This window comes from Tiliqua scincoides, chromosome 4 (genome assembly GCF_035046505.1).
Source record: "Tiliqua scincoides isolate rTilSci1 chromosome 4, rTilSci1.hap2, whole genome shotgun sequence".
Classification (NCBI taxonomy): domain Eukaryota; kingdom Metazoa; phylum Chordata; class Lepidosauria; order Squamata; family Scincidae; genus Tiliqua; species Tiliqua scincoides.
The window spans coordinates 202,726,363-202,747,318 of record NC_089824.1 but is presented as its reverse complement, the minus strand read 5'-3'; the positions used below and the strand labels follow the sequence as shown (position 1 = coordinate 202,747,318).

Sequence of the window (20,956 nt, the reverse complement as noted above, 5' to 3'; positions counted from 1 at the left end):
AAGAGTGTGCCACTCCATCCAGAACAGGTTGATAGTCCATCATCTGAATTTCAGGTATCCCGAATAACAGCACCTCTTGTTTTGTTCAGATTTAATTTCAAATTGTTTGCCCTTATCCAGTCCATCACATATTTCAGGCAGCAATTCATTACCTCTGTTCCTTGGTTTGTCTTGGTTTTTGGCATAAGTTATTCCACAGGGATATATTTTGTATTCCATGTTTTCCGACATCCATGTGAAACCACAGGGGAGGTCGTACATCACATCTGTATCCTCCCCAGTATTAGATGGAACAGAGCGAGCCAAGTATTATCCACATATTGGTGACATCCAATCCCCCTGATGACCTCCCCTGTGGTTTCACATAGATGTTGAAAAACATGAAGTCCGATAGAATACCTGTGGAATACTTTATGCCTAAAACCAAGGCAAATAGCAAGAGTCCCACCTTCTGGAATCCACCATCCAGGGAGGACCAAAGCTATTCTTCAGTGCTTGTGCAAATGTAATGCACGTAAACAAAGGTAATGGGCTGCAGGGATCTGTGGATACCAGATTTCACAGATACCAGGGGATGCCTATATATAATTATCTTATTAAGTTCTGTGTGTTATTTAGCAAACTATTGGTATAATTAGTTTCTTGTCATTACAAGAGGTTGAGAGATGTAAGAGATTGAGGACTACCACTTTAAAACTGCAAAACATTTTCAGAAACCTCTCTTTTTTCTTTACTCTATTTCAGAGCTGCCACATAGTGAGGGTCATAACTTTTTATCTACTACAGGGATGTCCAAAGTTTTTGGCAGGAGGGCCACATCATCTCTCTGACATTGTATCGAGGGCCGGGGGGAAAAAAAGAATTAATTTACTTTTAAAATTTGAATACATTTACATAAGTATACATAAATGAATATATTAAAGATGAACTTATATGAATGAATGAAGGTCTTGCAATAGCTCATGGCCTGTAAAAGGCCTTGCACAAAGCAAGGTTGGCCTTTCCTTTGCTGCCGCTACTGCATCACAGATCTCTGGAGGGCCAGAGGCTCATTGGAGACTGGGGGCTTCCTGAGGGCCGCATTGAGAGGCCTTGAGGGCCACATGTGGCCCCAGGGCCAGGGTTTGGGCACCCCTGATCTACTATATTGTTAAAGGGTAGTTTAGTACGTTTTGTTGGTCACTTTGATTAGGATCCAGGAACTGTACATCTTATTCTGTTATTTCTTGAATCAAAGTCTCTTCACCCCCATGCCATATTTTGGAAATGAAGGGGACTTTCATCAAAAGCAGCTTGTAATATGCTGTGGGAGTCTGTTGTTCAAAGAAAAAGCAGAAATCCCATAGGGTGGGCATGCTAAGTTATCTTTTTGAGTTCCATTGTATTTTGGGTTCCTTCGGGGAGAAAAGTGGGATAAAAATACTGAAAATAAATAAATAAATAAAATAAATTTGTGCATCTAATTTGTGTCCATTGTCTCCTTTTTCAGCATCACCAGCGCCAACGAGAACTGGCCAAGCAGGGAGCTTATCTGGCAGCCCCAAACCTTTCTCTCCTCAAGCTTCAACACCTGCTGCTGCTAAACAAGAGAGAACATCCACTCCAGGAAGCATTCTTAATCTTAATCTTGGTGAGTTCAGTGGTTTAGTGTAGCATTCACTCTTGGTTCAAACTGTATGGATGTGAAGTTTCAAGATAGATACACTAGAGCTGGTTTATAAATGTCGTACAGCACCCTTGTAATTATAGGGTTGTATCCTAAGGAGGGGCTTGGTGCAGCTACAAGGAGGCAGGTGGGGCGACAGAGGTTGTGGAAGGAGGAGAAGAGACAGTGGCCTCCTCACAAGCAGAAGGCAGTGCTGGCGCTGTGCAGGGGGAGAGGAAGAGACACCTCTACAGTATACAGGCGAGGGGGTTGAGGTATTCAGTCAATTATAGTTCTCATTTTTTAGAAAGTTGTCTGGATTGGTTCAGTGTTACACATCAAATGGGCATTTGTAGAATCATTGAACACATTTGTGTCCACTTCCAGAGTTGCCCCGCCAACTTGGGCACCATCTTGGAGACTCCAAATGAACCTTCATAACCCTAGTGATTATGAGAGGCGGAGATAAAAGGACCCTGGAAGGCTGCATGAGGGCGGCTCTGGGACTGGGGCAAGCCAAGAGACAGGTGGAGGAGGAAGAGGAGAGATGAAGCAACCCCCTCTCCACTGCTGAGCTCAGGCCTCATTGTTGGGCCAGCAATTTTCAACAAGTTGAGGAATAGTCAACACAGAGAAATCGTCATTGCCACAACCTTCAATGCATCAAGGGATAGCTAGCAGAGGATGAAGCATCAGATGTTGGAAATGTTGATGAGCCTTCCCTATATCCCAGCTCCATAGACTTCAAGTTAAGATTCAGGTTTATAAAGTTCATGGAGTGTATGGTGAAGAGGTTCCCCTGGGAATCTAACCCCATTTTCCCCAAAGACTCAGTGATTTAGTATCCGCTAATTCAGTATCCACTAAGTTTTCCAGGAACCTAACCCTTCTGGATAATGACAACTGACTGTATTTGATAGTATAGCAGTAGTTCTCAAACTGTTCCACAGTGGCTCAGGTACCATGGTGCACTCACAGGAGCACCACAAGGTCTCTTCCTCCTGACTCACTGGGTCAAGATCACGCAAAATTGTGAAGGGTGCCGTGGTAGCGGTAACTTTGGGAGCCACAGGTATATAGGGTCTTCGTGTTGACATAATCACTGATCATAGCTGTGTTTTAATTTAACATGCATTCAGCAGGGTTTGCCAAGGTGTAATTCCCAGTCCTGAGTGCAAGTGACTTAAATTCCAGTGGAATTTAAGCAACCAAACTTTGAAGGAGGGCAGTAATTCTTTCCAAATAGGTTAGCATTTGTGTACCAGTTGCTCTACATGTAGTAGTAGTAGTAGTAGTAATAATATAATACTAATAATAATAATAATAATAATAAATATTGGTTTTTATATACCGCCTTTCTGGTCATCGGATTACTCCTCTGACTTTATTCAAGGCGGTTCACATAGGCAGACTATCTCTAAACCCCTGAGGGTTTTTTTTTTACAATAACAGCAAGGTTCTATTTTTCAAGAACCACACAACATTTCAGATGGATCTTTCACAATCTGCTATTTCACGGTCTTCTAATGTGCTATTAATTATATATAAAACAGTTAAAGGATTTTTCTTGTTTTGAACTGTGCATTTTCTATTTAAATATTAATAATAAAAACACTTGTAAATTATTCTAGATCGTAGTAAAGCTGAGATGGATTTGAAAGAGTTGAGTGAATCGGTGCAGCAGCAATCCACACCTATGCCACTAATTTCACCAAAACGTCAAATTCGCAGCAGATTCCAGCTTAATCTTGATAAGACAATAGAAAGTTGTAAAGCACAACTAGGTAAGCACATGTTCATAGTATGATTTGCTGTCTAGGCATCACAGCTAAATCCTATCCTTTATTTTAACATTACCTCTTCTAACACTGGAAGGAAATCTTAAATATGCTGCCTGGCCCATTGTGTGTGAAGTATTGGGCTTGCACCTTTCGTAAACCAGGCTTCAGAATCCTGTTTGCCTTGTGATTTTTGACCAGTTTGTGTCATGCTAAATTCATCAGTAGTAAAGGAAGTAAGGCTGCAATCCTATACATGCTTACCTGGGAGTAAATCCCATTGAATTCTGTGAGATTTACTTTGGAGTAAACAGGCATAGGATTTCACTGTGAGTGACTCAGGCCAGCTGAATAAGCCTTGTCTGGAAAATCAAAATTATATTGACCCACTTCAGATAATGTCTGTGAGGATTAAAATGCTAAAAGCTCCTGTAGTTTTAGACAATTTCTGAATGTGCATTTATTATATTTCTTTGTATGGTTCCATTGTGTTTAAATTTTGTGAATATAAGGGCAGGTTAGAAATCTGTAAATATAAAATTGCTCCCTATTCCGTTTGAGGCATCATTATTGTTCTTTTGCACTTAGGGATAAATGAAATATCTGAAGATGTTGCAGTAGAACATAGCGATTCGGAGGATTCAGAAAAATCAGACTCCAGTGATAGTGAATATATTAGCGATGATGAACAGAAATCCAAGAATGATCAGGATGAAGAAGAAAAGGAAGGAGCAAGAAGTGATAAAGAGTCCTTGTCTATGAAAAAAAAACCAAAATCCCCAACACCAACTGAAGAAAAAGAAGAAACTAAAAACACAAGTTCTGAAGTGGAGAAAACAGATGCCCCTGTCAAAGATAAGACAAATGTAGACTCTGATAAAGAGCCTTCTGAAAAGGGGAAAAATGTGTCCCATCCTGCTAAGGAAAAGCTGAAAGGTAAAGATGAGACAGACTCTCCTACTGTGCATCTTGGTCTGGACTCTGACTCAGAAAGTGAACTTGTTATTGACCTAGGCGATGACCAGTGTGGGCGTGAGGGACGGAAAAACAAAAAAGAAGCCAAGGAATCTTCTCCTAAGCAAGAAGGTATTATACATTTCTTTGCTTTTATTAAATAATTGCTCTCTGAAATTCTGAAATCTTATGAAGAGCTTTCACTCTTCTAGTTAAAAATGCTTTCTTTCTTTAAAAATCTAGTAGTACAACTAAATTGAAAAGTATAAAATTCCCCAACACAATTCCTGAAATGTCTTATTCCAAAAAGGCAAGAACTCAGGGCAATTTCAACTTTTCCTTTCAATATGAAGACATGTCAGGATGAATGAAGAGATGTCAGGGCAGGACCCAGTATTATCTAAATGTATAAAAAAAAGGGCAAAAACAACTGCATAGGACATCTGAATTATACAAGAGAATAAAAATGACTGACTGGCATGAGAGAATATAAATAGTTCAAAAGTAAATGATGAATGAACAGTATAGTAGAAATAAGTTGTGAGGCTACAAGAAAGGGAAGCCCTTGGAGCAAAATGTATACACAACACACAGCCCACAATTTATGGTAGATACTCGCCTATAAGGCGATATCACATATAAGGTGAGGGCAGGTTTTCAGCTATAAATCATGGAATGTTCCATGACTCAGATAAGTTGGGGTAAAACTTGAGAAATGGTGCTTGTGAGGAGGAGCTGCAGCTTGCCCTTGAGCCTGATTGCCCTGAAGCCTGACTGAAAGGGGGGAAAGAATCTGAGCCACTCCACTGTTTTTGAAGACATTAACAAGGTGCTTATGTAGTACTGTGTGCCATTCCACCTCTTAAAGCAACAAATTGCTTAAAAAAAACCAGGTTTGAAACTGCAGAAAAGAATTTGCACTTTAAAAAACCTTCCAAAACAAATGCAGCATCAATATAATGCAACATAATAATAATAATAATAATAATAATAGTAAACAACTAAATATTTATATACTGCCTTTCTGGTCATCGGATTACTCCTCTGACTTTATTCAAGGCAGTTTACATAGGCAGGCGTTTCTAAATCCCTCAAGGGGATTTTTACAATCATAGAGGTTCTCTCTTTCAAGAACCAACAATATTTCAGAATGGATCTTCCTGGTTTGGTCTCACTTCTGGCCTCCAGTTCTCCCACGCAGGCTGACAAGCAGCTCCATCTCTCACATGGAGGGCAGCCAAGACGCTTCTTGCTCACACCTAGAGCAGGTGGAATAGACGCCTTTAAAAGGGGATTGGACAAGTTTCTGGACGCCTAGCCTAGACGCCTTTAAAAGGGGATTAGACAAGTTTCTGGAGGAAAAATCCATTATGGGGTACAAGCCATGATGTGTATGCGCAACCTCCTGATTTTAGGAATGGGTTAAGTCAGAATGCCAGATGTAGGGGAGAGCACCAGGATGAGGTCTCTTGTTATCTGGTGTGCTCCCTGGGGCATTTGGTGGGCCGCTGTGAGATACAGGAAGCTGGATTAGATGGGCCTATGGCCTGATCCAGTGGGGCTGTTCTTATGTTCTTATGGAATCACTCAGCTGGACTTGTCAGCTGCTTCAAGGTCTCGCCATTCTCAGCTGTTCAGGGAGCTTCCAGTGTCCTCGAACTGGTGACCTTCTGTTGTTATCTTTGGGCTAACGGAGGCTCTACCCTCTAGACCAGACCTCCTGCCCATAAACAGCTTATGTCAGCACAACACCCTGCTTCCAATGCTGCCAGACAACTGTTTATACTGTTGACATTCATTTTAAGGGGCTGTTCTGGGCTTGGAGTTAACAAGCATGCTCGTTATTTGTCAGCTTCTGACAAATGTAAATAATGCTGCATGTTTGTAAACTGTCTGCGATCATTCAAAATGTTCCTCAGACACTTCACAGACCCTCCGCAGGCACTTTTAAAGCTCCTCCTGGTTGCCACACCTGAACAACCCTGACCCTTGAGTAACCCTCAGATAGGAGAAATTTCTCGCCTTATAGGTGTCCTTTTACTGCACCACATTTCCTTTGTAGGCAAACCAAAAGAAACATGTGGACATGCCTCTTGTAAATTGGCTTGTCAAGTTAATTATCTGGGAACAATTATTGAACAGTTACCCCGCTTTCACCCAATAGAAGATAATTGTTTATATAGATGGATATCTATATTATCTTTCCCATGTTACCGCACTCCAGCACTGTGAGTAAAAATAAGCATCATATTTTCCTGTTCATTAGTTGCAGCTAAAACCCCACCTTCTTCAAGTACAAGCAATCAACCTCCAACTGGAACTCAGGTGCTCACTCGCTCAGCGTCCCAAACTCCTCCAGCTGGCGTTACAGCTACAACAAACACTACTTCTGCTGTTAGCACTCCAGCTGCAGCTACCGGGAGCCCCGTGAAAAAACAGAGGCCTCTCCTACCAAAGGAAACTGCCCCTGCTGTCCAGAGAGTAGTGTGGAATTCTTCAAACAAATTTCAGACTTCTTCCCAGAAATGGCATATGCAGAAATTGCAGAGGCAACAGAATCAGCAACAGAATCAGCAGCAACAACCTCAGTCCTCTCAAGGAACAAGATATCAGACCAGACAAGCAGTGAAAGGTATTCAACACCTTTCCTAATACGTTCCCACTGCTGTGTTTTCACAGCGGTGGTTTCGTTCAAGAATTTCAAATTATGAATCATTCCTTAAGTATGAAACTTGTAAAATGTGTGAAACTGCAAAATCACTTCACTGGTGTTGTTTCCTGCTTTATATAGAATCAGTTTTTTAAAAAAAAATAATTGGAATGTGAATTGCGTTCTCAGTCATGCTTCTATCTAGATCAGTCTCCAGACTTTTCAATAGGAGGGCCGTATTGTATATTTTACACATTTTCATAGGTCAAAAAAAAATCAGTTTTATATAGGGTGGAAGTAAGTGATGCACAGCACACTGTCTCTACACAATCTGTTGTGGAAATCTGGTTTTTTATTATTAGTTTACACATATGCAAAAATGTCACTATTTCCTCGCCATTACAGTTTTATGGTGTTGAAAAATCAAGATGTGGAATCTCGATTTGTTTTATATGCAGGGGTGAGGTTAACACTGAATAATTATGCTTTGAATGTCTTTAAATGACTAAAATTGAGGGTTAGCCAGGCTGACACCACTCTGGCTATCTGGAAAGAAGTGAGGTGGTCAGAACTGCACATGTTAACTGTCTGACTGCGTGGTTGGGAAAAAAATATTTTAAATTGCTTTGGACTGGGTAAAATCTTGGGGTGGGCCAGATGTGGCCCTGGGGCCATAGTTTGGAGACCCCTGATCTAGGTTTTTCATTAATATTATAAAAGGAAGTTGTCTGTATCATTAGATAAAACATAAATTATCTTAATGATAAAGAATTAAATGGAGGAAGTGGCTGTTATTGCCACATTATTCATGTGAAAAATTAGTTACTCTAGGGACAAAGCTACAGTGTGGCTTGTACCAGCATTCATGTATATAATGTAATTTGATGATTTGTGATACTTTTCCCATCATAATACTTGCTCTTCAGGACTGAATGATTTGCATTTAACTTGTTTACTGTCAGTCTAAATATGACACGTATATGTCCTTAAGGAACAGTCCTACAGTACCACATATCTATATAATGTGCAAGGCAATGACAAAAGAATTTGAAAAGAACAAAGGAACAATGCAGTGATGACCTTTTTTGTGTGAATGTGCTTCTGCTGACATAAAGAACCGACATCTTAGGGAGCTGTTTGCTTACTATGATTGATATAGTCAGCCTGAGGATTGCCTAAAAGGTGTATTAGGTTCATTGCTTTAAGATAGCATTTCTCAATCAGTGATCCTCGTACCACTGGTGGTACTTGAGGTGATGTCCAGTGGTACCTGCAGGGGCCCCAGACCCCACCGCCTGACGGTGAGAACAGCAATGCAACATGACAAGTAGCAGTGAGAGGCTTTGGCTTGGTGGGCAGAGCTCCAAGGTGCTCTTTTCACACACTCAGAAAAGCCCTACAGTCCGCCCTGAGCCTCTTACCCATGTTTGTCACATTGCATCTGGGCTCCCAATCCAGAAGTAACTGGTGACCACATCATCGCCAGTTATTTCCAATGGTACTTCCCACAGGTGGACCATGCAAAGTGGTATGGCGGAGGACTAACACTGAGAAATGCTCCCTTAAGATTTTTTTGTCCCAGCATACACATATATCAGGAGAGGTACACAAATGACTATGCCATTATGATGTCACAAAGCATGGTGTACCTTTATTGCACGGAATGTTACCATAGCATAATATGCACTAGTGTGAATGATTTAGCATTGAATTAAGAGTTCCGAACAAAAAAGAGTTTCATGTTTGATTTTTGTGTTTTGTTTCCTTAGCTGTACAGCAGAAGGAAATTACTCAGAGTACTTCAACATCGACCATCACCTTAGTTACAAGCACTCAGCCTGTTTCTATAGTAACCAGTTCTGGATCAGCAAGTACGCTTTCATCTTCAGTTAGTACAGACTTGCCAATAGCAACGGCTTCAGCAGATGTGGCTGCAGATATTGCTAAGTACACTAGTAAAGTAAGTTTAAAAAAATACCACCGTAGGTTTTAACAAAGTTTTATTTTGAACTTATGCATAGCAGAGTGAGTCAAACACTCCTCTTCTAATCACTTGACATGTGGATAGGATTAATCTTTGAGCACATGGAAAAATCTTTACAGCAATATTTTAAACTGGCTGCTAATGTGTAGCTAAAAGCACTATAATTTTTCCTGCCCTTGTTTTCCAAAAAAAGGAGCTTTAGATTTGGGACAGAGATGAAGGAAAAAGGGGGAAAGAACATATGTCTTCATTACAGATGTTTAATTTATGATGTTTTATCATTTTTCAGCTTATTTCTACTTTTCAATGTAGTGGTTGTGCTGCATTTGATGTTACATAAGGAAAAAAATTCAAGTATTTGTCTCAAGTCGCTTACAGCCTACATTTAAACAATGAATGAAATGAGAGTGATCTTGTAGAGAGGTGATAATGGTCCTTTTGCAAACCATCTCCATGGAGACATTTGGTAGAGACCCACTGAGTGCTGTAGTTGCTTGCCTGTTCTGTACAAGAATAACAGGCAGTCCAATCCTACCTTAGCATGGTGATGCAGTGGCGCCAGTCCCTGCTAGTGCTGTATCCTGCAGGGGAGTTTTGACCAGTGAACACCTCCTCGGGGTAAGGGAACATTAGCTCCCTTGCTCTGGGGTAAGCCCCAGCATCCACTATGGATCAATCTGGACCTGCACCAGCTCAGTTGCTGATACAAGCCCAAGTTGATCAGTGCAGATGGATCAGGCCCAAGAAGGGTTTAAAGATTTGATGTGTGCCATTGTGCTCACCTCCCTCTCAGCCTGATCTGTCCTCCTTACCAATCACTGCCTCCGTTCAACCTCCTCCCTGCAAACCCTGTGTGGACTTAACTGCTCCAGCGGGTGGCCATTGCTCCTCCACCAGACTCTGGGATGTTTCAGCCTTCCCACCATGGCTCTGGCAGCATGCAGTACAGGAGCATACTTTATGGCTGCTTTTCAGCAGCCAGCACTGGTGGAATGCATGTTCCACCAGTATGAAGAGCCCATACGATTGGGCTGAAAATGAATGAATTGTAGCTTTGGAAACTGTTTTTTTGTCTGTCCTATTCAAGCAGATGGTGGGCATGGCAACCAACTGGATCTTGCTTGGATAAGACGTAATAATTTGGCAAGTACTTTCAACTACTGATTTGTTTGGCAAGGCAGCATGGTTGCCAAAGATTACTCCCAAACATTGTTTTGGGGCTTTAGGAAGGATGGTAGCCCCTCTTTTGCAATGGTTTCATAATTTGAGTGTATGGGGTGTGAGCCAGGATTGTCTGGCAGGATAGTCTCAGTGGTTGAAGGCTAGTACAGCTATGTGGTAGTTATTGCAGCATTTGTGTCAGATGTGGTTTAAGCCCTCCAATACCTTTGGCAAAGGTGAAGGCCCTAGCCATCCACTAATTTCTTCCCCACTCATACATACTTTCCACCTTCTCTGTGTTTTACACACACACATATGAGTGAGAACTAGGGAATCTGGATTCAAAGAAATTGTTAATAACGTTATTACCATTATATTTTTAATTAGAGATGAAATACTTGAAACTTATCCTAATTTTATCACATTTAACGCTGTACTTGATTATCTTCCTATTCGTTTTAGCCATTTAAAAAAAATATACAAACTATTATTGTTTTATTTCTTTTTCCCATTAAGTGCTAACCACTGAATAAAGATAATTCATTTCTGATAGGCTAGGCCTCCAATCCTATGCGTACTTAACTGACAAGTAAACCCCACTGATTACAGTGAGATTCATTTCTGAGTCCATATGCATAAGATTGCATTGTAAAGTATTTTAACTATGTGCCAAATTATATCCATTGACTAGTTTTCAGGTTCATAGTTACTATAATTAAACTCCTGTAAGTTTATAATTGATGATGTTTTGATAAAATGACTACAAATATAAAGGCATGATAAAATTGAGGTGGTAGAGCTAAGGAGTTATTCATTGTCCTGCCACTGTGAACTCATTGCCTTATGGCCAGTAGCATAATTCCTTGATGGCAAAGTGTGGTGTACTGGAAAGAATTGTGGACCAGGTCTGAAATAGCTTTTGGACCTTGAAAGGTATTGGTTGGCTTTTGGCAAATTAACATCTTTCAGCCTGTCACTGTTGTCTGAATAAAATAAGTTAGCCCCATATACATCCTGAACTCCTTTGAGAAGAGCAAATGAAAACAGTGTGGGCAAAGTGATGATAGGTGCTTCATTGAACATCAATCTTAGGAACATAGGTGGCCAGTTTAAAATACTGCTGTGAAAGTTTCCCCGTGTGTTACAGCTGGCGTACGATAACACCAGTAGTGGGACTACACAAGGGCAGCACAACTGGAAGAGCAATAGTGACAAGTAAGTAATCCCAATTTTCTTTTGGGTATTATGATCATGAATTAAAAGTGGCTCTTGTTGTTTTGTCATTGCTATTCTTTAAAAAAAAAACAAAAAAAAAACAAAACCGCAGATACTTGCCTATGAGGCTATCTCACAGATAAGGCGAGGACAGGTTTTTTTTTTTTTTGTTTTTTTTAAAAAATCAAATTCCATGACCCTTGGGTAAGTTGGGGATAAAACTTAGGGAAAGGTACTTGTGAGGAAGAGCAGCATCTTGCCCTGGAGGCTGATTGAAAGGGGGGAAAGAATCTGAACCATGCCACTGTTGAAGACATTAACAAGATGCTTATGCAGTACTGTGTGTCATTCCCCCTTCTGTGTGATGGAACAACCTGTATGGAGAGAAGGAAGAAAGTGGAAGCAAGAGGAATTTTTTTGATCTGCAGTTGTACTGAGTTCATAGCAGGCAGGCTTTAAGATGCAGTAGCTGCCTGCCAAGTTGCAAAGCATCTCCCAGCAGGAGGGAAGAGATAAAGCATGGCCAGCCAGAGTGTGACATTACACAGGGTGAACTTGTACCTGCCACTCCTCTGGGCTTCTCATGGCTGTCACAACACCCCTGAACTGCCCTGACCCCCTGAGTGACCCGCGGATAGGACAAGGAGATGGTCTACTGGTTTGTTTTTTTTTGTAAAAACTGCTCACCTTTATAGGCAAGTAGCTACCGTTTAAGCTATGGTAGCTTAAACATGGTGGGTCAGAAGTCGTTGTTTCTGAGTTGTATTCAAGCAACACATCAACATTTTTAATGTTCATGTTGTAGCTTTTGATATTTTATCCACCTTATTGCATTGGAAGAAGAAATTCTAGATTCCATTGATGTAACTGTGCATTTGACAGTGAAGTTCTGCAGTCCTTGAGGTTTAGATAGAGTTCTCAATATAAGTTCAGTTGGTGATAAAAAGTAGAAGAAAATTACATGAAATATTGTGGCATATGATTCAGCCTGCAATCCTGTGCACACTTTCCTGAGAGTAAGCTCCACTGAAGACAGTGGGACTTCTGAGTAGACAAGCATAGAATTCATCTTCTCTAAAGGCCCAATCCTATCCAACTTTCCAGCACCAATGAAGCTGCAATGCAGCCCCGATGTAAGGGAACAAATGTTTCCTTATTTGAGGAGGCCTCTGTGGCTGCCCACCACCACCACAGAATTCAGCGCACGCCCTTTTGGCATGGCTGCATCAGCACTGGAAAACTGAAGAAAAAAAATTACTGCAAAATCCATTTTCATTGGCTAGAGATTTATTCAAATGTAGAACCAGAAATTTCTGATTCAAAACTTGCAGAGCCCACCTAAAGAAAAATATTCTGCTCCTTTTTTTATTCTTATGTAGCCATGCTTGTAAGCAAAAAATAAGGAACTTTTCTAGAATAAAAGTGATTTTAAAAACTTAATATATTTACAGATGATGGATGCCATAAAAGGAACAATGACTGAAATATACAATGACCTTTCCAAAAATACCACTGGGAGCACAATTGCCGAGGTTAGTATCTCTTGTTGTTATCATGTCATTGTCTCAGTTAAAAAATTGAACATAAAACTGTAAAATACACAGAAATCTTCCTTCTAATGTTTTATTCATTCTTGCTCCTATACCATCTACTATAAAGACAGCTGGTCGATTGTAACGAAAAATGTATGCCTCAGTGTGTTTAGGGCAGGGGTGTCAAATGTGTTTCATACAGAGGGCCAAATAACATTCATTATGCCTGCTGATGGCCAGAAGTGATGTCATTGGGCAGGAAGTGATGTCATTAAACAGGTCATAACCAAAAATAAGCACTTTTTCTTACTTAGGAACTCATTAGCTGCAAGTGACAGAAGAGAAAAAATGCAAATCGTGATCATATTTCAAGTTATGAGATAACCCGGTTTTCATGTGGGCTACCCTTTCAGTAATAACACCTCAGCACTGCTCAGCAGCTGAGAGTCTGAGGGCCATATCCGGCCCCGGGCCTTATGTTTGACACCCCTGGTTTGGAGTCCCAGAGTTGGAAGGGACCTACAAGATAATTGAATCCAGTCCCCTGCCAATGCAGTCTGTCCACGACTACAACATCTCCAATAAACAACTAACCAGCCTTAAAGACTTTTAACAATGGAGAGTCCACTACCTTCTGTGGCAGACTGTTCCACTGACAAACAGTTCATACTAATGTTTAGTCTAAATTTCCTTTTTTGAAATTTAAACACATCTGTCCTGCTCCAACCCCTTGGAGCTATCAAGAACTAATCTGTTCCATCTTCCACATTACAGCTCCTTGGGTATTTATAAGTATAGTGTCCCCTTGATGTAACTGATGGACAGCCCAGTCCTGAGCTTCCTAGTTTCTGCTGGAGTAGCAGCACGAAAGTGGCTACCACTGTATTCAGCCAACACAAGGGAGCAGCCAGAGGTCTCCACTAAAATTGAGTGTTGGGAGAGTTAGGACAGAGAAAAGAAAGTATTTCTTTACTCAGCATGCACTCAGTGTGTAGAGTCTGTGGAACTCTTTACCACAGGATATGGTGATGGCATTGGGCCTAGATGCATTTAAAAGGGATTTGCACAAATTTCTAGAGGAAAAATCCATCATAGGTTACAACCCATGACGTGTATGTGCTTCTGATTTTAGAAATGGGTTATGTCAGAATGCCAGATGCAAGGGAGGGCACCAGGATGCAGGTCTCTTGTTGTCTTGTGTGCTCCCTGAGTTTGCTGGGCCACTGTGAGATGCAGGAAGTTGGACTAGGTGACCCTGTGGCCTGATTCAGCAGGGCTATTCTTATGTTCCTTGGGGGGACTTTTATCCTCTTCCCCTGGGAAAAACCCTAAGCCCTGCAGTGGGGCTTTTCAGATCTGTGCCACCTATTTTGCCAGCAGAGTTGAGAGACCTTCCGGCCTGGTATGGAGTTCAGGATATGGCGGAGCAGATTGTCAAACTCTCCTTCCTCCTGCCCGGGTTCCTCCTCCCTACCCTTTGAACTCCATCCTCATTCCACCCTTCCCCTCCCTTCGGAGGCCACACCGCTGCCCAGTGGTTGCACTTAACCCCTGGCAGTGGCATGTCCTTTTCTTACCAGTGCTGGGTTCCACATCTGCACTCCTAACTCCCTAAGTGCTGTAAACCATGCTTTATCATGTCACTTCTTAACTGTCTCTTCTCCAAACTAAAGATGCCCAACTACTCAACTTGTCCTCATAGGACATGGTCTCAGTTTCATAACCATCCTAGTCACCCACGTCCGGACCCACTTCAGTTTGTCAAGCCTTAAACTGCTATTTATTGTACTTGTCTAAGATTACTTTATAATGGCATTGCTTTTTCAAATGCTGGCAATCTTATTCCAACATTTCCTTTCTGATTCTGAATTAGGTCCCTTTAAGGACTTCTTTATAAGTTACATGTTGGTGTGTGGAATTTATTGTCAGTTTATCTTGCATAATGTAACTATGTTGAGTCTGTCCTCAAGGTGAGAGAACTTATATTTACCAGGGACATGACAAATAGGGAGACAGTTAAGAAACACAATACATCCTTTTCCCCATCTTGTCTCCCTTGCTGCTCATATATATCTACTCATTCCTCATTTCCATCTCACTCAGTAGGGAAGGAGAGGGAGTAACGTGTGTTATACCCATGTTGCAAGGCCTATCAAGGAATAGTTTCTGTTGCATTTGGTCTCCATTTTCTGTCTATTTTGTTAATAAAAAGAATGTTCTAAGGATGAATTATTTTGATGTTTGGTCCAAGGAACCTGTCAGGCAGTCTTAAATACCACATCAGGTATTAATTGATCACAGACGAAAGTAATTCTGTTAATAGATTGAAAGTTCTGTATTTAAATCGAAGAACTAAATTAAGTTTGTATCCTCTTTTTAGTAAATATTATTTCTAGGGCCTCCATGTTTGGTTAATTCCTTGATTAGAGCAAGTTAATTCCTTGATTTGAAGAACTGCCCCCAATTAATCAGGCAGTAGGATTTTTAAAGAATTGTTAACTACCGTAGATACTTGCCTATAGTAGTGAAATTTTTGCCAAGTAATCAAGCTCAATCAGAGGGCAGAGCCTTTCAACTCTGAAAAGTTTCCTTTCTCAAGCTGCAGACAGACAGGCACCAAGATTCTCAAGCAGTAGGCAGGCACAACTCCTTAGAAGCAATTTGTTTCTACAGCAATGGACCAGCCAGTTAACCTTTTATTCTCCTTCCTTCTGCTGCAGCCTGGTTCTGCTTTGCAAATGCTTGCAAAGCAGGTCTGTTTTTGAAACACCAGGATGGGAATCCTTTCCATTTGAAGCAGGCTACAATTCAGTGCACCATTACTTAAGAACACCACCCATGGAAAGCAGTGGGTCTACTTCTGAGTAAAAAGGGTTGCAAATTTATGCAGCTGCATCTCTCTGCTGTGAATTGAATTGAATTGCACTCCCAGTTATGTGTTATGGTTTGTATGTTGTACATAGAGCTTCTGGCTTAACACACCAGACACCTTAAAGGTGGATTTGATTCATGGTTCTCCTGCAGTGGTTCCCAACCTTTTTCACTTGCATATCCCTTGGCAGCCCATTTCCATAAATTGTACCCTTCATATTAGCAAAATGTTTGTAATTAATAATACAAGCCCTCATCTCCTCCATATGAAAGCCCAGACTTAATGTATTTATCACAGTGTTTTTTCTTTTTATCTGTTTGAAGAACAGAAGACTCTGCTTTTACACTGTTTTGCACCAGAAGTGTGCTGAGAAATTCTGGGTGATTGATCACTTTCTATATTATGTTTCAGCTTTTTTACTGTGCTGGTTTTCAATCACTGGTTCATACATGAATTGATGACCAAAAGCTAGCTATTGGTGGGGCTTTCACAGCCAGCTAGCTACTTCCCTTCCTGCCTTGCTGGTCCTTGCAAGGCATTCATGACCTGCCTTTTTCTGCCATTATTCCATTATTTTTCAAGTACCCCTAAAGGTCCTGTTGAGTGTCCCTGAGAGTACATGAATACCAGGTTGGGAACCACTGTTTTACTGGTATGTAGTTTACAGTGCACTTACTCTGATAGTGCTTACAAAAAGGTGATGAAGACCAGAATTTATTAAGAATAAAAATGTATTTTATGATCTTTTACTATGTTTTTAATAAATTAAAGACTACAGTTCTTAGGTAACAATCAGTGGTGGGTTATTTTTCAGGATCTGGCCTTGAGTAAAATCAGACAAAACTATAGTCAGACACCCCCCTAAGTTTAATCCCCGGCTTATCCGAGGGTCATAGAAAATTCCATGATTGTTGCTGCCCTTGACTTATCTGTGGGATCGACTTATAGGCAAGTGTCTGCGATATTTTTTGTTCCTTGCAAATCCATGGGTTGCAAGCGTGTTCTTTAGAACATAAGAACATAACAGCCCTGCTGGATCAGGCCATAGGCCCATCTAGTCCAGCTTCCTGTATCTCACAGCAGCCCACCAAATGCCCCAGGGAACACACCAGATAACAAGAGACCTGCATCCTGGTGCCCTCCCTTGCATTGGCATTCTGACATAGCCCATTTCTAAAGTCAGGAGGTTGCACATACGCATCATGGCTTGTAACCCATAATGGATTTTCCTCCAGAAACTTGTCCAGTCCCCTTTTAAAGGCATCTAGGCCATATGCCGTCACCACATCCTGCGGCAAGGAGTTGCACAGATTAACTACACACTGAGTGAAGAAATATTTTCTTTTGTCTGTCCTAACTCCCCCAGCACTCAAAAACTGTACCACAGCAATACTGCACCACACCAGTAGGCTGCTTTTATCCTGCCAACACTCAATTTTAATGGATGTCCCCTGGTTCTGGTATTATGTGAGATTGTAAAGAGCATCTCTCTATCCACTCTATCCTTCCCGTGCATAATTTTGTATGTCTCAATCACATCCCCCCTCAGACGCCTCTTTTCTAGGCTGAAGAGGCCCAAACGCCGTAGTCTTTCCTCATAATGAAGGTGCCCCAGCCCAGTAATCATCTTAGTCACTCTCTTTTGCACCTTTTCCGTTTCCACTATGTCCTTTTTGAGATGTGGTGACCAGAACTGGACACAATACTCCAGGTGTGGTCTTACCATCGATTTGTACAATGGCATTATAATATTAGCTTCTTTTGTTCTTAATACCTTTTCTAATGATCCCAAGCATAGAATTGGCCTTCTTAACTGGGGCCACACTTTTGGCTGACACTTTCATCGAGCTGTCCACCACCACCCCAAGATCTCTCTCCTGATCTGTCTCAGACAGCTCAGAACCCAACAGCCTATATGTGAACTTTTGATTTTTTGGCCCCAATGTGCATGACTTTACACTTATTTAAACTGAAACGCATCTGCCATTTTGTTGCCCATTCTGCCAGTTTGGAGAGATCCTTCTGGAGCTCCTCACAATCGCTTCTGGTCTTCACCACTCGGAAAAGTTTGGTGTCGTCTGCAAACTTAGCCACCTCACTGCTCAACCCTGTCTCCAGGTCATTTATGAAGAGGTTGAAGAGCACTGGTCCCAGGACAGATCCTTGGGGCACACCGCTTTTCACCTCTCTCCACTGTGAAAATTGCCCATTGACACCCACTCTCTGTTTCCTGGTCTTCAACCAGTTCTCAGTCCAGGAGAGGACCTGCCCTCTAGTTCCCTTACTGTGGAGTTTTTTCCGTAGCCTTTGGTGAGGGACCGTGTCGAACGCCTTCTGAAAGTCCAGATATATGGTGTCCATGGGTTCTTCCACATCCACTTGCCTATTGACCTTTTCAAAGAATTCTAAAAGGTTTGTGAGGCAAGACTTACCCTTACAGAAGCTATGCTGTTTCTCCCTTGGCGAGGCTTGTTCGTCTGTGTGTTTTGAGATTCTATTTTTGATGAGGCATTCAACCATCTTACCTGGTATAGATGTTAGGCTGACTGGTCTATAGTTTCCTGAGTCCCCTCTCCTTCCTTTTTTAAAGATCAGTGTGACATTTACTATCCTTCAGTCATCTGGCACCGTAGCCGTTTTAAGGGACTAGTTGCATATTTTAGTCAAGAGATCAGCAACTTCATTCTTCAGTTTCTTAATAACTCTTGGGTGAATGCCATCAGGGCCTGGTGACTTATTGATCTTTAAGTTATCAATTAGGTCTGAAATGCCTTCTCTTTTAACCTCTATTCAACTTAATTCCTTGGTCGAATAAAAGAAGGATCCCTTCTCTTGCACACAGGAGGAAGTACTTTGAGATACCTGCCATGACACATATGTTCATCTTCTATAAACAAAGAGAGGATGCTCTTTTTTCCAGAACTGTTGTTTTGATCATATGCAAATTTATGCAGAATTAATCAGTTTAAATTCATATAATTACCTAAGATATCTTTTTTTGAGTGACAGTCCTAATTATTTCTTTAATATTCCAGATTCGTCGCCTGAGAATTGAAATAGAGAAACTTCAGTGGTTGCATCAGCAGGAACTCTCAGAAATGAAACACAATCTGGGTATTTAAAAAAATAATATTGTTGCCACTTTCATAGAGAGATGTGTAAAGGGCCATGGCAGTATCCCAGCTGTAACTCTGATTATAAAAAATGTGATGGAACATGCTGTTCTCTTCTACTGCTCTTACATATAAAGTTATAAAGCAATTTCCTGAATCACAGTTAAAAACAGTTCAGTTTCAAGAATGAAAACCTATTTAGTATTTAAATTTGGAAAGACAGTATGTCATAAATTTTGTCAAACTTGAATAGCAATTATTTTTTTTGTAATTTCTGGGTAGGTTTTCAGATTTATCTCTTCCTAAAGTGGTTAGGACATACAGGGCGCAATCCTGACCCGCGTTTGGGCTGGTGCAAGTTCCAAACGTGCTGTAAGGCACGTTTGCACCTCCATGAGAGGAAGCCAGGCTGGCGCTCCGAGAAGCGCCAGTCTGCAGAGTTTGACGCAAGCCTCTGCACCGGCTTCCTCAAATGCTTGAGTCTACCCATCTGGGCAGATGCAAGCACAAAAGATAGGCGGGTAGGGTGGGTGGGCAGTCAGGGAGTGGGAGGTGGGGCTGGGATGCTGCAGTTATGCTGGATCCCAACCATTGTTCCCAGGGAGAATGGAGCGGCTTCAAGACGCTCTACTCTCCTCGAACTTGCGCCACCTCAAGAGAGCCATAGGGGCCAGCAGCCCTTACCCAGAGGTAAGGGGAAATGTTTTCCCTTACCTCTGGCTGAGCCGCTTCTGGCCAATATCCTGTGCACTATCCTGTGCTTGATGCAGCGCAAGCCTCCTGGCTTGCCTGTTCCAGTGAAGGATAGGATTGTACCCACAGTCACTTTTTTTAGCTAGAAGTCATAAATGCTTCAAAACTACCATTTGGGTCTGCTGCTGATTCCACATTGTTCCTCTATTGACTAGAACTCACAATGGCTGAAATGCGACAGAGTTTAGAACAAGAAAGGGATCGCTTGATTGCAGAAGTAAAGAAGCAGCTGGAGCTGGAAAAGCAGCAAGCTGTGGATGAAACCAAGAAGAAGCAGTGGTGTGCCAATTGCAAGAAAGAGGCCATTTTCTATTGTTGCTGGAACACCAGTTATTGTGACTACCCTTGCCAGCAAGCTCACTGGCCAGAACATATGAAGTCCTGTACACAATCAGGTAATTAATGATCAGTTTTCAAGTTCAATTCTGTTATCTTCTTAATCTGTTTGTGAGTCAACGTAATCAGGTATATACTTTTAGTGATTATTTACATTTCATTTACTTATGTTTTAGCCACTGCAACACAGCAAGAAGCAGACCCTGAAATTAACACAGAAACATTAAATAAATCATCCCAACAAACTTCCAGTGCACAGCCTGCACCTACAGAAACTGCCAGTACTCCAAAAGAAAAAGAGACGGTTGTCGAAAAGAGCAAAGAGAGTGTTACAGTGAGTATTTCCCTCCTTGTAACCTACTTTTGTGTGGAATTCGAATCTGAATTTGTCCAGCAAAGTGCTGTATCAGTGTTCTTCAACCTTGGGGTTGTGAAGCTTCAGTTGTGCGGTCATGACAACTTATGCGAATGGAAAAGGTTGAAGACCACTGGACCTAAATCAGCACCAAGTAAAGGGAGAGATACCTGGTGTACCGCTTCAGGTACCAGGAAATTGTGTTTCAGTCCTGCTTAGATTGTTGGCAATTGTGCTAAAATAGCTTTCACTAGTGCCAGGCTTCATGGTAACATTTTCTCCTCTCTGTAATAAAAATATTTGGTTACAGTGAACAGTGCTGGGAGGGCATAACAGGGATGGGGAGTGGGCAGCAATGGGGGCAGGGAGTGGATGCATAGGGTCCCAGGAGGGGGTGGCACTAACAGTGGGTCTCCAGTATCATATTTTATTATTTATTGGGGTCATGGCATGACAGAGGTAGAAGAGCACTGTGCTACATTATCACCTTTTATCTGCTCTTTGAGATAACCATTCTGATACCTAATCTGGATAAATGAAGATAAATCTATTAATGTTCTGTAGGTGACTTGAATTATGTTATGATCAGATATGTCCATCCCATTTCT

At 41.4% G+C, this 20,956-nt stretch overlaps 1 protein-coding gene across 5 annotated transcripts in view; it reads left to right on the top strand.

Annotated features, from left to right (window-relative positions):
* ZMYND8 (zinc finger MYND-type containing 8) overlaps positions 1-20,956 on the top strand; it is a 128,401-nt gene that overhangs the window by 95,910 nt on the left and 11,535 nt on the right. For all 5 annotated transcript variants that reach the window (XM_066626509.1, XM_066626506.1, XM_066626507.1 and 2 more), the window contains 9 exons: positions 1,490-1,630; positions 3,277-3,429; positions 4,012-4,509; positions 6,644-7,009; positions 8,797-8,987; positions 12,839-12,919; positions 18,827-18,905; positions 19,813-20,052; positions 20,170-20,327. In XM_066626509.1, the coding sequence (XP_066482606.1) occupies positions 1,490-1,630; positions 3,277-3,429; positions 4,012-4,509; positions 6,644-7,009; positions 8,797-8,987; positions 12,839-12,919; positions 18,827-18,905; positions 19,813-20,052; positions 20,170-20,327 (1,907 nt within the window). The remainder of the gene's footprint in view (positions 1-1,489; positions 1,631-3,276; positions 3,430-4,011; positions 4,510-6,643; positions 7,010-8,796; positions 8,988-12,838; positions 12,920-18,826; positions 18,906-19,812; positions 20,053-20,169; positions 20,328-20,956) is intronic.